Source organism: Amphiura filiformis, chromosome 18, assembly GCF_039555335.1.
Source record: "Amphiura filiformis chromosome 18, Afil_fr2py, whole genome shotgun sequence".
NCBI lineage: Eukaryota > Metazoa > Echinodermata > Ophiuroidea > Amphilepidida > Amphiuridae > Amphiura > Amphiura filiformis.
In genome coordinates, this window is record NC_092645.1 from 50,654,372 (window position 1) to 50,672,039 (window position 17,668).

General features: G+C 30.9%; 1 protein-coding gene across 1 annotated transcript; it reads right to left on the minus strand.

Annotated features, from left to right (window-relative positions):
- Window positions 1–439: 439 nt before the first annotated feature.
- On the minus strand, window positions 440–12,855 carry LOC140139501 (uncharacterized). Its single transcript, XM_072161231.1, has 2 exons — window positions 12,671–12,855; window positions 440–3,001 (listed from the first exon to the last, which is right to left on the minus strand). The coding sequence occupies exon 2, from the start codon at window positions 2,995–2,997 to the stop codon at window positions 1,411–1,413; it is 1,587 nt and encodes a 528-aa protein (XP_072017332.1). The 5' UTR covers window positions 2,998–3,001; window positions 12,671–12,855; the 3' UTR covers window positions 440–1,410.
- Window positions 12,856–17,668: the final 4,813 nt, after the last annotated feature.

The window sequence follows — 17,668 nt, forward strand, 5'->3', positions numbered from 1 at the left end:
CCCTCGTATTTGCCTATTCCTCTTACGGAGCCATGATCTGGGCGGATCCGAACAACACAAGCATCGATTCCCTCTTCCTACTACAAAATGAGTTATCGGATCATAATCCTACTCACCAAGGCTTGCGCACACTGACCCTCTTTTCTCGTCTCTGAATACATTTAATCTATGACATCTACAAACTTCAAATGTCTATGGCGAAGTAACGTAATAAATCGGATTAACGACCAGGGGCGTATTCCAACTTTTTTTTGGTCGGGGGAAAAAATTAAATTTCGGGGGCACAGACGAAATAATAACAGTTGCATCATACAATACATAGAGACTGTAATATTTTCGAGCTTCGAAAAAGGCTTTATTGGGATGATGTGCGCGAGTATCGCACAAAAGTTGGTATTATACACTATTTTCGCCCATTATCAGGATGGAAATGGCTTTATCGAAACAATGTGCGCGCGTTGCGTGCAAGAAATTTGTATTTTACACTATTTTGGCCCATGATTTGGCTGAATTTTGGTAGAAGAGGGGCTCCTTGCCCCTTTTCCTTTTTGTTTTCCTGATTTTTTCTTTCATTTTTTGTCAGAAAGGCACTTTTATCTTTCATTTTTTGGGGGGGGACACTCTGCTACTGTTACGGTACTGTTAACGACCATAGCGATAGGTGAAAACAATTGTGAATATATCGCGCTGCACTACAAGCAAAAGCAGGTTGTACTCATCACCTATGTCTGCAATCATAGATTGAATACCGGTCTTTTCAAAGATACTAATCTTACAGGTATAAGATTGCCAATTTAATTACCAACTTCACAAGTTCTCTGAGCTAGAGTGAAGGACACTATGGTACACCAAGGTATTATAGCCATGGATAGTGCACTATCGCTCCTCCTGTGATCCATCATGTATGCCACCTGATTAAATAATAGCACAAAGGATCACAGCTGAAAAGAAATTTCTTATCAACATGGATGTGTCTCAAACTAAAAATGCATGATTATTAAAACCCCCATAGTTTCTTGCTTGAAAATCTCTATTCAACACATATGTTAATTTTATAAATATGTTAATTTTATAAATAGACAAATCAAAATAATTAAATGTATAAAATTCAAGTCCACTGAATAATATTGGGGGATTTTTACGACAATTCTTGCAATATTTACATTGGTAGGGTTTCGCTTTGCTATGAGTCCTTTCATGTGCAGTCTTGGTACCCGAATGTGAGAAACTATTGTTGCAATATTTACATAGATGTGGTTTCTCTTTGGTATGAATCATTTCATGTACAGTCTTGTGACCCGACTTTGAGAAAATCTTGTTGCAATACTTACATTGGTAGGGTTTCTTTGCTATGAACTCTTTCATGTTAAGGTCTTTTGACCTGACTGCGAGAAATTCTTGTTGCAATATCTACATTGGTAGGGTTTGTTTCTCTTTGCTATGAGTCCTTTCATGTTTAGTCTTGTCACCTGACCATGAGAAACTCTTGTTGCAATATTTACATTGGTAGGGTTTCTCTTTGCTATGAATCCTTTCATGTTTAGTCTTGTTACCTACGTGTGAGAAACTCTTGTTGCAATATCTACATTGGTATGGTTTCTCTTGGGTATGAGTCCTTTCGTGTACAGTCTTGTTACCTGAGTGTGAGAAACTCATGTTGCAATATTTACATCGGTATGGTTTCTCTTTGGTATGAATCCTTTCATGTTTAGTCTTGTTACCTAGTTGTGAGAAACTCTTGTTGCAATATCTACATTGATATGGTTTCTCTTTGCTATGAATCATTTCATGTTTAGTCTTGTTACCTAGTTGTGAGAAACTCTTGTTGCAATATCTACATTGATATGGTTTCTCTTTGCTATGAATCCTTTCATGTTCAGTCTTGTGACCTGACCATGAGAAACTCTTGTTGCAATATTTACATTGGTAGGGTTTCTCTTTGCTATGAGTTCTTTCATGTTCAGTCTTATGACCTGACTGTGAGAAACTCTTGTTGCAATATCTACATTGATATGGTTTCTCTTTGCTATGAATCCTTTCATGTTTAGTCTTGTTACCTAGTTGTGAGAAACTCTTGTTGCAATATCTACATTGATATGGTTTCTCTTTGCTATGAATTCTTTCATGTTTAGTCTTGTCACCTGCTTGTGAGAAACTCTTGTTGCAATATTTACATTGGTAAGGTTTCTCTTTGTTATGAATCCTTTCATGTGAGGTCTTATGACCTGACTGTGAGAAACTCTTGTTGCAATATTTACATTGATATGGTTTCTCTTTGGTATGAATCCTTTCATGTTTAGTCTTGTTATTTAACCGTGAGAAACTCTTCGTGCAATATCTACATTGATATAGTTTCTCTTTGCTATGAATCCTTTCATGTGTAGTCTTGTGACATGACTTTGAGAAACTTTTGCTGCAATATTTGCATTGATATGGCTTCTCTTTGGTTAGGATCCATTCATTCTTTGACTTTTCACACGCTGCCAAGGTCTTTAAATCACTGCGCTCTGCATTCGTTTTGTCGCAGCAATATTTATTTGATTTGAGGTGATTTCCTGTAACATTGCCCTTTAGTATTTCTTCCAAATTTAGTTTCTTCAAACAAATTGTCAGTCGTTTTTTAAGTTTATCATGCTGATCATGTACTGATTTGCCTTTAGTACGAATCCGTTCATGTCTTGCTTTGTCATTTGCGCATGAAAAAATCCTACATCTGTCATGTTTCTGATTGGTGCTTATCCTTTTACGTACATTTATCTTTTCTGGACTCGAGAAACTCTGCGCGCAAGACGATTTTGCGATGTGTTTTGCCAACAAATGTCGGCGATATGCTGCAGCAGCCTGCTGGAACGAATCATTCCTGTATGGGTGTGTCCAGTTTTCATGGAATCTTAAATGAAGTAAATATCGACTAGTACTATAATAGAATCTTTGTTTGCAATACTTGCATGTATGAACTGGCACACGGTCAACCAGATAGTGAGACAATTTCTTCATGATTCTGCGCAAAAAATGAAAAAGCACAAAAGTATGAACATGACATGTGATATTTCTGAGACGTAAATATGTGCGTGTAATGAGCCAGGTTTGTTATGGCTTCATGGTAATTTTACCCTAACGCCCCACTTGCTTTTTGGCGAGGGGGAAGGAAAGAAGGAAGAAAGAAAGAAAAAAGATGAAGAGAGACCTTTTTCCCAGATGCGGTTTTAAACCACCGACCCCTCGGGTGCTAGAGACGTGGACGGAGCTACCTTGCCACAGGGGTGTAGATTGCCCGGCTAAACTTTCCCTCGTCATATCACTGTTCTCATGATGACACAGTCGCATCACGTGGGATACCCGCCCGTGCATATGCTGTTTTTTATGTTTACTGCGGTTAGGGTTAACCTACAGAAGAATTTAATCCATTCGACAAAAAAATCAAACTTGATCAGAATCGTTATGATCTAAAACTACTCGTAGTTCAAAAGAAACTTACCGTAAATTTTACTAAAACCTCGTCTACAAGCATATGGTGTTTTTGATGAAAGCTATATTAAAACGAAACAGACCTGAATATGCAAATACAATATAGATTGGTCTTACAATAGCAGTTGTTTGTATCGTAATGTTAGGATTTTGTCAATGGATGGCGCCTGGATTAATTTAGCTTTCATCAAAAGCGCTCTATATGCTTTTGACGAGGTTTTACGGACTTTCTTGTGAATTGAGACCCACCCCCACCCGGGGTCGTCCCGTATTATTTTTTTAGATTTTAGTTTGTAATTTCAATCATTTTAAAAGTTTTAAAAGATTTAAACTTTGCATTATATATACTATTCCCAAAACATTAATGTGTGTGAGAAATTTTTAAGCCAGCTTGAATTCTTTATACAATAATTCTTTTGTAACATTAACGAAAATATATATTTAGTACCGAGCATCATCTTGCATGCAAGCTTTCATTTTCAATATCGTGCCGGTTTTCAAATTTGAATAAAAAACCTAATTAAATGTTTTGCAAGAAATAGATTGTTTAAAAAGAGTATTTCACAGAAGAAATATGAAACCCATTGACAGTTTTAAAACAACTAGTGTGCATTATGTTGAATGATCTTTCTTTCAAACTTGGATTGAAGTGGATTGAGACATGCGTTATTTTCCGTTATGTAAGATTTTTGGATTTTGATGTCTATTTCTCGACTTACGTTGAAATTTGTTCGCCCGGTTTTTTTTTTTTCTGGGACACCCTGTACTATTGTTGATTTTTTGTCACAATTTTTGGCTCATCGGATCGGGCTTTAATTTGCCAACGTTGCCCAATATGGGTATTAGAACGTCGTAGTCCAGTACACGCTAAATTAATTTGCATAATACATAGGACAACGTTCAGCGTACGTCAACAATCACATACATAGGATGTAATGTTGACCTCGGTGTTTCAACATATAGCTACAACATATTGACATGGCTACTTCAAAAGGCTATACCATTAGTACAAGCAGGCCCGTACGCAGTTTTTGCAAAAGGATACAAAAGTCCACTTTTCACAAAATCGCCCCCTTTGGAAAAATGTCCACTTTTTCAAAATCAGCACGTACGAGTACGAGCCTGATCGAGTAGGCCTACAAGGAACTTATACGATGTCCTCATTCACAAACTGATAGGCCTACTATTTGTCCGAATTTGAGTTAGGTGCGGGATTGTAACTTTTTTTTATAGATAATTTGTGTGTTATAGTATAGGGTGAAAATATGCTATTTTAGATAGTTACAAGGTTGTTTTTAGCTATTTGGCTATTTTTGTGGATCATAATATCTCATATTATCTAAAATATCAGATATATCAGATATTTGAGATATTATTCAAAGTAATTTGAATAATAACATGATAATTGATGGCTATTAAGATATTATCAGATATTTAGCTATTATCTAAAATAGCCCAAATATCTGATAATTCAGATATTATCTAAAATATCCGCTATATCAGATATTTAGATATTAGGAACTTATACAATTTTTATTGCAAATTTTTTACTAAGTAAGTGATGGATATTAAGATATTATCAGATATTTAGCTATTATCAAACTTATCCAAAATATCAGATAATTTAGATATTATCTGAAATATCCGATATATCAGATATTTGGGACTTAGAAATTTTTTTTTTGCCTGGTTAGTGATGGATATTAAGATATTATCAGATATTTAGCTATTATCTAAATTAGCCAAAATATATGATATTTAGCTATTATCTAAATTAGCCAAAATATCTGATAATTTAGATATTATCTGAAATATCCGATATATCAGATATTTGGATATTTGGGACTTATAAAAATTTAATTTATTTTTTTGGCCTGGTAAGTGATGGATATTAAGATATTATCAGATATTTAGCTATTATCTCAATTATCCAAAATATGTGATATTAGCTATTATCTAAATTAGCCAAAATATCTGATAATTTTGATATTATCTCAAATATCCGCTATATCAGATATTTGGATATTTGGAACTTATTGTATTGACATTGTATTGACATTTTCTAATTAATAACTGATGGATATTAAGATATTATCAGATATTTAGCTATTATCTAAATTATCCAAAATATCGGATAATTTAGATATTATCTGAAATATCCGATATATCAGATATTTGGATATTAGGAACTTATTGTATTGACATTGTATTGACATTTTCTACTTAATAACTGATGGATATTAAGATATTATCAGATATTTAGCTATTATCTAAATTATCCAAAATATCGGATAATTGAGATATTATCTAAAATATCCGCTATATCAGATATTGGGATATTTGAGACTTATAAAAATTTAATTTATTTTTTTGGCCTGGTAAGTGATGGATATTAAGATATTATCAGATATTTAGCTATTATCTCAATTATCCAAAATAAGTGATATTAGCTATTATCTAAAATAGCCAAAATATAGGATAATTCAGATATAATCTAAAATATCCGATATATGAGATATTTGGATATTATCTAAATTATCCAAAATATCGGATAATTAAGATATTATCTGAAATATCCGTATATCCGATATTTTAATATTTGGGACTTATAAAAAAATTCATTAATTTTTTATGCATGGTAAGTAATGGATATTAAGATATTATCAGATATTTAGCTATTATGTAAATTATCCAAAATATCGGATAATTTCGATATTATTAGAAATATACGATATATCAGATATTTTGATATTTGGGACTTGGAAAATTCTTACATTTTGTTTTGGCCTGGTATATTATTAATATTATTTAAATTATCCAAAATATCAGATAATTAAGATATTATCTGAAATATCCGATATATCAGATATTTTGATATTTGGGACTTGGAAAATTCTTACATTTTGTTTTGGCCTGGTAAGTGATGGATATTAAGATATTATCAGATATTTAGCTATTATCTAAATTATCCAAAATATCTGATATTTAGCTATTATCTAAAATAGCCAAAATATCGGATAATTCAGATATTATATAAAATATCAGATATATCAGATATGGCCGTGTGTCTTGAGTTGGTAGATTTTTTGGTACTCGAAATTTCCAATTTTTTTCCTCTTTGAAAATGCACGCTTTTTGATACAAATATAATTGTTTGTTAACTAAACCCATAAGTACAAGAAATATACATTTCCTGACAGGAAATTAAACAGGGAATCCAAAAATGATATTAGTTTCCCAGTAGGAAGATTGGTTAGGAAGGTAGTGGAAGTTGAATAGCAACATTTTCCATAAAAAATGTTCTATCTTCAGTGGGATATATTTTTACATATTATACCCTATGCTGAAAAGAACATCATATTTGAGTTCCTTGGCTCAAGAGCTTTAAAAAATGTATACTTTTATTGTGATACCTGCTACAGGTTTCACTGTGTGCGAACATATTTGAAACACACATTTGAGGCATTCCGAATAGGGATTTACACACAAACAGTGCAATTTAAGGCATTTTCTCTAATTATGTGATTTACACTAGAAATTCACTAAATTTTAGGACAGAGTTACCTTTTTTAGTTTCTAAATAATTGTTCTTAAGTCTTTACAACATAAAACCAATTAAAAGAAGCAAATATATTAATATACACCCATTTTTTTGAAATTTTTAGTTAAATTTACATATCAATCCTCCATATCAATCCTCAGCTCCACCCTGTCAATTTTTCACTAAAATCAAAATAACTTGAGAATAGTAAATGCTACATAAAATGTTATGATATCAATACAAAGGTCTCATTAAAAGCTTTAAATTGATAGGTAATTTGTCTAGGTAGCTGACACCCTTGACTTAAAAATAATAATAATTAGCACAAAAAATCTCGCACAAAAGTACTGCTCCACCCAATTGGTGTACCCAGTTGGAAACGCATGGCCATATTTGGATATTAGCAACATATAAAATTTCTATTGGAAATGTTTTACTTACTAAGTGATGGATATTAAGATATTATCAGATATTTAGCTATTATCTAAATTATCCAAAACATCTGATAATTTAGATATTATCTGAAATATCCGATATATCAGATATTGTGATATTTTATTATTATTATTATTATTATTATTATTAATAATCAACACTTATATGGCGCTCTAAACAATGAGCACAGCGCCTTACAAAATATACAAGCAAAAATGAATCAAGAAACAAATACAACCAACATTAATATAAATGTGTTTTAAGCAAACGCTTGAAAGCAGGCACAGACACCGCCTCCCTCAACTGGATAGGCAAAGCAACTCATTCCAGATCCATGGAGACTTAGAAAATTAAAAAAAAAATTGCCCTGGTTAGTGATGGATATTAAGATATTATCAGATATTTAGCTATTATCTAAATTATCCAAAATATTGGATAATTTAGCTATATATTATAAACAGCCTACATCATGCATGTTGTGTTTTAGTTCATAATCCTAGACGATGGATATAGTTGGTAAAGACTTTTAAAGAACGACGAATATTATATTGTGCATTAAAGTTGCATATGCATCAAGTTTCCTAAACATGTATATTGCTGTAAAAGAGTTTAAAAGAGCATACACTAGTGATATTGCATATTGAACAATATTATGAACATCCTACATCATGCATGTTGTGTTTTAGTTTGTAATCCTAGACAATGGATATAGTTGGAAAAGACTTTTAAAGAACGACGCATATTATATTGTACATTAAAGTTGCATATGCATCAAGTGTCCTAAACCATGTATATTGCTGTAAAAGAGTTTAAAAGAACGACGCATACACTAGTGATATTGCATATTGAACAATAATATGAACAGCCTACATCATGCATGCTGTGTTTTAGTTCATTAGCCCTAATAATATCTATATTATCTAAAATATCCAAATATCTGAAATATCCAAATTAGCCATAATAATATCCAAATTATCTAAAATATCCAAATATCTGAAATATCAAAATTATCCTAATTAGCCATAATAATATCCAAATTATCTAAAATATCCAAATATCTGAAATATCAAAATTATCCTAATTAGCCATAATAATATTTAAAAAAATATCTAAAATATCCAAATTATCCTGCATGTTGTGTTTTAGTTCATTAGCCATAATAATATCCAAATTATCTAAAATATTAAAATATCTAAAATATCCAAATCATCCTAATGAGCCATAATAATATCCAAATTATCTTAAAATATCCAAATATCTGAAATATCAAAATTATCCTAATGAGGCATAATAATAACCAAAATATCCTAATTAGCCATAATAATATCCAAACTATCTAAAATCCAAATTATCCTAATTAGCCCTAATAATATCCAAATTATCTAAAATATCCAAATATCTGAAATATCCAAATTATCCTAATGAGACATAATAATATCAAAAATATCCACATCATCCTAATTAGCCATAATAATGTCCAAAATATCTAAAATATCCAAATTATCATAATTAGCCATAATAATATCCAAATAATTTAAAATATCAAAATATCTGAAATATTCAAATTATCCTAATTAGCCATAATAATATCCAAATTATCTAAAATATCCAAATATCTGAAATATCCTAATTATCCTAATGAGCCATAATAATAACCAAAATATTAAAATGATCCTAATTAGCCATAATAATATCCAAGATATCTAAAATATCCAAATTATCACTAATAATATCCAAATTATCTAAAATATCCAAATATCTGAAATATCCAAATTATCCTAATGAGACATAATAATAACCAAAATATCCAAATATCTGAAATATCAAAATTATCCTAATGAGGCATAATAAAAACCAAAATATCCAAATTATCCTAATTAGCCATAATAATATCCAAATTATCTAAAATATCCAAATATCTGAATATCCAAATTATCCTAATTAGACATAATATAGGTTTTCTCAGTTAATTTAACACATTTTTCGTTATATTTAATATCCCGTTAAGTTTATATTCGTCCATAAAATTTTGAAGTGTCTATTTGTAAACTTAAATTTCGTCTTTGGTCAAATATATTCATATTTTGATCAAACATATTCATACAATGTTCATTTAATTTCGTCCAAATGCATTTAAATTTCGTCCAATGTAGTGGTTATCAACTTAATGTGTAAATATATTTCGTCTTTGATCAAATCTTTTCATATTCGGGTCATTTAATTTCGTCTTTGACATAAAGCATGTAGAAGTAGGCCTACATTTTTTTTTTCTTTCTTTCTGTTTATCTTTCCAATTTTATATATTTCATTATTTCTTTATTTTGTTTTCTTTCTTTCGTTATTTCTTTCTTTTCTGTTCTTTTTTTCTTTGTTTTCTTGTTTTGTTTTTGTTTGTTTTTGTTTTGTTTTTTGTTTCTTTCTAATTTTTATATCATTTATTATATTTCAAACGTGGTTGTATGGCCCTCTTTGTGGTAACTGTTATTTGGTCAGAATAAATTTAAACGCGTCTGTTCGGATTTATATCAGTAAGGTGAAAACTAGTGTTATTTCAATGCATTGGAATAGGGAGTGAATTGAATTTGATTTAGGCCATTTTCATTTCAATTAAGTGAAGTGAATCGAAATGTTTATTTTTCATTTGAATTAAATTAAATTCATTTCAATTCATTGTTTTATTCTTTCATTGCAATTCATTGAATTGAAAATGCTTACAACATGTATTTGGTTGTATACCACTTCATCTGTATTGTCAGCTTATCAGTTACAATGAACTTTTTCCCTGAACAGTTTTGAGCTAAATGGCCGGTAAAATATATCAGTGTTGGTAATAAGAATTGAATTTGAATATGAATTGAATTCAAATACTGTGAATTGGAATTAAATTCAAATGCTGTGAATTGGAATTGAAATTAGTTAGCAGTTTATTTCAATGCATTGAATTGGAATTGAATCAAAATGATTTAAAGTAGAGAAGAATTGAATTGAAATTGCATCAAAATGGTTTTATATATATAATAAGAAAGTGAATCTGAATTGAATTGAAATTCATTTTGTGAATCGAAATGACACTAGTGAGAACTCAATACCAGTGGTTGAAATCTAAGATGCAATTAATAAAGGCCTGCAATGCATTATGGAGGACGAATCGCTTTGATCACAGCATGAAAATTAATGAACAAAGACGAATTATATTTGTGCAAGTACTGTCCATGCAGCAGGTGAGACGATTTCAATGCACTCTTGGACGAAATCAAATGAACATTGTATGAATCTTTTTGATCAAAATATGAATTTACTTGACCAAAGACGAAATTTAAGTTTACAAATAGACACTTCCAAATTTTAAGGACGAATTCAAACTTAACGGGATATTAAATATAACGAAAAACGTGTTAAATTTACTGAGAAAACCTATAATAACCAAAATATCCAAATTATCCTAATTAGTCATAATAATATCCAAAATATCTAAAATATCCAAATTATCCTAATTAGCCCTAATAATATCCAAATTATCTAAAATATCCAAATATCTGAAATATCCAAATTGTCCTAATGAGGCATAATAACAACCAAATTATCCTAATTAGCCATAATAATACATGTATCTAATAATACAAAATATCTAAAATATCAAAATTATCCTAATTAGCCATAATAATATCCAAATTATCTAAAATATCAAAATATCTAAAATATCCAAATTATCCTAATTAGCCCTAATTATATCCAAATTATCTAAACTATCCAAATATCTGAAATATCCAAATTGTCCTAATGAGGCATAATAACAACCAAAATTTCCAAATTAGCCTAATTAGCCATAATAATATCTTAAATATCTAAAATATCCAAATTATCTTAATTAGCTCTAATAATATCCAAATTATCTAAAATATCCAAATATCTGAAATATCCAAATTATCCTAATGAGGCATAATAATATCCAAAATATCCTAATTAGCCATAATAATATGTAAAATTATCCTAATTAACCATAATAATATCCAAATTATGTAGAATATCAAAATATCTGAAATATACAAATTATCCTTAGGCATTATAATATCCAAATTAGGCCTATCTAAATTATCAAAATATCTGAAATATCCTAATGAGGCATAATAATAACCAAATAATAATATCCAAAAATCTAAAATATCCAAATTATCCTAATTAGCCCATATAATATCCAAATTATCTAAAATATCCAAATAAAATTATCTGAAATATCCAAATGAGGCATAATAATAACCAAAATATCCAAATTATCCTAATTAGCCATAATAATATCCAAAATATCTAAAATATCCAAATTATCCTAATAAGCCCTAATAATATCAAAATTATCAAAATTTTCCTAATTAGCCATAATAATATCCAAATTATCTAAAATATCAAAATATCTAAAATATCAAAATTATCCTATTAGCCCTAATAATATCCAAATTATCTAAAATATCCAAATATCTGAAATATCCAAATTATCCTAATGAGGCATAATAATAACCAAAATTTCCAAATTAGCCTAATTAGCCATACATCCAAAATATCTAAAATATCCAATTTATCTTAATTAGCCCTAATAATATCCAAATTATCTAAAATATCCAAATTATCCTAATGAGGCATATTTTAATACTTTAATATTAAAATAACTAAAATTCCAAATTATCCTAGTTAGCCATAATGATATCCAAAATATCTAAAATATCCAAATTATCCTAATTAGCCCTAATAATAGCCAAATTATCTAAAATATCCAAGTATCTGAAATATATAAATATCCATAATATCCTTGATAATATCCAAATTATCTAAAATATCCAAATATCTAAAATATCAGTAGGTGCAACTATTACCCAAATTATCCATAATATCCTTTAATAATATCCAAATATCTTAAATATCTAAATTAGCTTAATAGCTGAAGCTAATTGGATATTTGTCAGGATAGTTTAGACAGTTACAATCCCGCACCTTAATGCCGAATTTTGAGCCATACAAGTTTACATACGTGGTGAACTACTATACCATGCTGTTTACAACGTCGTAATCTACACGTTAAATTTATAATTTGCACACTTGTAAGTTGTAACCAAATGAGTACGTTAATATAACGTTCGTGCGACGTTATACATGTATAATTAACAATAACATTACCAACCATTTTTTTATTTTACGGATATTTTATCCGAATAATTTCCCAGGATAATTTCTTACCTGTTTAAAAACAGCAAATAGATGAAATATATACTGAGCGTCCAAACAATTAAAGCGTGAGATTAGGAAATAAATAAGCACGTAATTAACGAATATAAAACGCAAAATGTAATATTCATGCATGAATTACCCGCCATATAGGCCTATACAACAAGTCAGTTGTGTACTGTGGCTACACCATTTGTACACTGAACAGCAGTCATCACAAGGTCTTTACTACAAGTAGGCCTACACCACATTTCGCCATAATGCATTCTAGAAACGCTTGCTGTTAGAATAAGAAAAATTTTAATGCTAAATTATTGCACATTCTAGGGAAGCTTGGTTACCGTTGAAATAACCGAGTGAGAGGGTTTTCAAGAAAATATTTTTCCTGTCAAAACTGAAGCATCCTCTGTATCAAAGAAAATATGAATATTAACTGCACATCATATATAACGATTCGTGATATGCCTACCCAATTGTGGCACATTTGATGTCGTTTATGAGGCAGAGAATTTTATTTCAATTTTATATACGCCAAAATATTTTTTTAATTGAGCAAGAATAAGGATAGAAAAACGTTGAAAATTCTATGTATAAATAACATTAGACCCGGCAAAAGATTACTGTTTCATTTTTATGGTAATCTAATCTTTTATTTCCGGAAAAAACATTTGGGGTCTAAAATGGATTTTTTATGTAATTGATAAAAACATCGAACGTGTACACAAGAAAAATGGTAGGTTCCTCTATAGTATTTTACTGACCATGGAAATGTACTGACACCGTGCGAGCACATGTCAAAATCGATATAATGTATTGTCCATATAGACGCGCATTTATCATGTTTATTGTCGGATTAACAACAATTGAGTGCTATTAATACACATTAATGTTTTTAGGCAAATAAAATTCCAAAATATAGTACGTTTTCTGCTTTTGCTTGTCACGTGGTAGGCCTATATTGAAGTTGCGATTATATCTTCAAATAAGTTTCAAATGGATTCCATCAAGACGAGTGGCCGAGTGGTCTAAGGCGCTAGGCTCATAGAACATATCCAAAGCGGCGTGGTGCGCCGTGAGTTCGAACCCCGCCTCTGCCAAACTTTAAAAGAAGTAAAATTAAAATTAAAATTTAACTTTTTTTAAATTTCATATTGGGGAAATGTGACTGGGAGAATTTATGTATGGCGTGGAGTGGTGTGTACTACAAGCGAGACAAAAAGGTTAGAGTTCAAACATAGCCTGAGGAAGTACGGTTTACAAGAACTGTCTTTAAAAAAGACAACGCAGTTTAAAAATAAAATTTAGTAGGTCTATTTAAGGGGTGAGGTATGAGCGTTTGGATAGCGTTTTTTTGTAATTGTGGAACATGATAGCACATCAGACATATTGCATTGCATTCTGAATACGAAGAATGTCCTTCTGATATCAAATAATTTTGATTTGTTTTTTAATTCGCGATATGATATGGCAAATTAAACTTGAATTGATATTTTTGATAAAGGCAGTCCTCGAAGTAAACTTTATCAATCTAATGATATGTACTTAAAGTGTATGTAGCTGGGATGAAAAGCCGACGATCATTTGAAATTTTGACCTTTCGTATCGAAGATATGGATTTTTTCCAAAAAAACACCAATTAGGTCTTTTTGGGGGAAAAATTAAATGTATATCTTCAATATGAAAAGTCAATATTTTCAATCGATCGTCGGCTTTTCATCTCAGCTAGGCATACATACACTTTAAGTACCGGTACATATCATTACTTCACTAGGACTGTAATGTAGGATATCAAAAATTTAAAAATATCAATTTTGAATAATTCGCCATAAAATTTGTATTATATCGCCAATTTCAAAAAAAAAAGAAAAAAAAAAGAAAAAAGCAAATAAAGAAGCACGTAATTAACGAATATTAAGAATAAAACACAAAATGTAATATCCATGCATACGCCATATCAAAAAAAATCAAAAAGAATCAATATATCAGAATTCGATATGTCTGATGTGCTCTCAGGTCCCACAAAATACTGTGCAAACGTTGTTATCACAGCCCGGGGGGAGGGGGCACTCAACTTTGGAAGTGACGGTATGTGCCTGTCAATAGGCCCCCTCTTTTGAAGTTGACTATACCCGATGACCCCCTTTTTTAAAAGTTATACCCAATGACCCCCCCTTTTTTTTAGTTGCGGCTACCCAATTACCCCATTTTTTGGTTGCGGCTACCCAAAGACCTCCTTTTTTCTAGATTTTCTATAATAGCATCATCAAAATGCCAAACATTAATGCCGAAACTTTTGCTCAATTTTTTCAAAATTATGCCGAAATTTTCGTTCTGGTGCACCAGAACGAAATTACAACGCATTGTCTATGGAGCAATGTAATACACATAATCATGCATAACTCGGAAACGCAATATCGGAATCAACTGAAATTTTGGAAATAAGCTTTTTTCGTGGATATGTATTGGAAAATGTCATAAAAAGAGGATGCTAGGATCACGAAATACTCTTTTTAAGTACATATCATTAGTTTGATAAAGTTTACTTCGAGGACTGCCTTTATGTCAATTCAAGTTTAGGCCTAATCATTTGCCATATCATATCGCGAATTTAAAAACAAAATCAAAATTATTTGATATCAGAAGGACATTCTTAGTATTCAGAATGGAATTCCATATGTCTGATGTGCTCTCATGTTCCACAAAAAACACTATCCAAACGCTCATTCCCCACCCCTTAATATAGGTTTTCCCGGAGTATTTCGCATGTATATTGTTCATAAAGGACAGTTTAAATTCGTCCTAAAAATCAAAGTCGCACTAACTCAAAAGCAATTTCATTATTCGGTCATAGAATTTCATATTTGTATCAGTATATTTCACATTTGTATCATTCATATTCGTCAAATATGTGGTCAATTTCGTCTCGCGTGGCGATGGTTTAGTAATCGTAAAATCAATTTCGTCTTTTGTCATTCATTTTAATACATATGCCATTTATATTCGTCAGGTGCTAAATGGATGTATAATATGCCTATTTAAAAGGACATTGTTCGTTCGTTTTAGTTTATGTTGAAGTTCTTATTCTTAGTTGAAAATGAAAATCTTAAATAATCATAAAATTATATGAGAAAATGAAAGAAAACACATAAAGATCATAAGAAGACTATAAAGAATAGAGTAACGTTAAAGAATTAAAAAATACCGTATACCTAGAACAATCTGAAGGAATATGTAGTGGGCATTTCCAAGCAAACAGGAACATGACCCAAAACATCAAAAAATGCTCAGAACTTAAAAACTGCAAGTGCTAAAAATATTGGTATCGAATGAAAGAGGTTAACATGCTCTTTAAATTAAGTCGTCTTACATGTTTATCATGTTCTTAGAAAACCTGTTTTTGGCCAAATTTGTTACTTTTTTGAGGGAAATAAGACCTACATTTTGGATCTCTTTTGCACATATTCATTGATTTTATTGCATTTTTTTTTCTGTGTTTTGTTTTATTGCTTTTCATGTTTTTGTTTTTGTTATTTTGTAATGTATATTGTTTTAGGACACCATCAAAATAAAAATGAGTGATTTTTTAGCATGTCCTCTGCTCGTAGTACGAGGTTTTTTACAGTCGTCCCATACGTACAAAAGTTGATATATGCATTTGGCAATACTATGAGAATCTAGCCTTAAATGTTGGATATTAAAATTTAAAAAAAATCCACTTAAATGTGTTTTAAAGCTGGAGCATAAAGTATGTAAAAGATTGCCTATAAGTGTAGCACGAGTTACAATGCATTGCCTATAGGCCTTGTATGATATATCAAAGAAAGAAAGAGCGACAGAACAGAATTACATGCAATAAAAACAATCCAGAATAATCCCCCCAAGAAAAATAAAGTTGCTTTAAAAATGTTTTGTATACTTATATCAATTTCAAAAATAATCTTTAACATGTTTATATTTGTAACAATTTTTTGGATTAAAAAGGTAAAAAGAAATTACATATATGAGCTCATAAGCATAAGGGGTGGTGCAATAATTATGTGTACCCCCGGGGTGGTGAATTATAGGGGGGGCAAAGATTTTTTGGCAGGCCAAAAGGGGGGGGGCAAGCATTTTTGGCAGGTCGAAAGGGGGGGGGCAAGCGATTTTGGCAGGTCGAAAGGGGGGGGGCAAGCAATTTTGGCACAGATATTTTGGGCACTGTTTCTATATTACGCCTTAAAAGGCGTAGGAAAACGTTAGGAACACGATGATGTGCAAAATTTCCTGCTCGCTGCGCTCGCATTATATGGTAAGACAATTTGAGGTTTTAAATTCGGGTTCCCCAAAATCTTGCATGTGTAAAGGGGGGGCAAAGATTTTTGGCACGCCAAAAAGGGGGGGCAAAGGTTTTTGGCACGTCGAAGGGGGGGCAAATATTTTTTGCACGGCCAAAGGGGGGGGCAAGCGATTTTGGCAGACCATTTTGAGAATTCACCACCCAGGGTACACATAATTATTGCACCACCCCTAAGTAAAAGATAAAATATATTTAAAAATATTTAAAACAAAACAGACCAAAAAGAAACCCTAAGAATGAACGCACGATTAACACGTATTCTTGCATATAGGCCTATATGAGACGAAATTAAATGAAACGATAATGAATATCAATGACGAATTTGCTTTGGCGAAAGGGGTCGCTACGTATTTTCAGACGAATTTGACCTGCAATTTGACGAAAATCAATGACACAAACACGAAATATAATGCTACAATGTTGAAATCTAATGTAATGGCACAATAGTGAAATTGAATTGGAGTTTCTGGCTTGAAGATTTTTCGGGACGAAATTGAAATGTCTTTTGTATGAAAATCAATGACACAAGTGCGAAATACTCTGGGAAAACCTTTAATATTTTTGAATTTGATAAACTGCGTTGTCTTTTTTAAAGAAAGTTCTTGTAAACCATACTTCCTCAGGCTTTGTTTGAACTCTAACCTTTTTGTCTCGCTTGTAGTAAAGACCTTGTG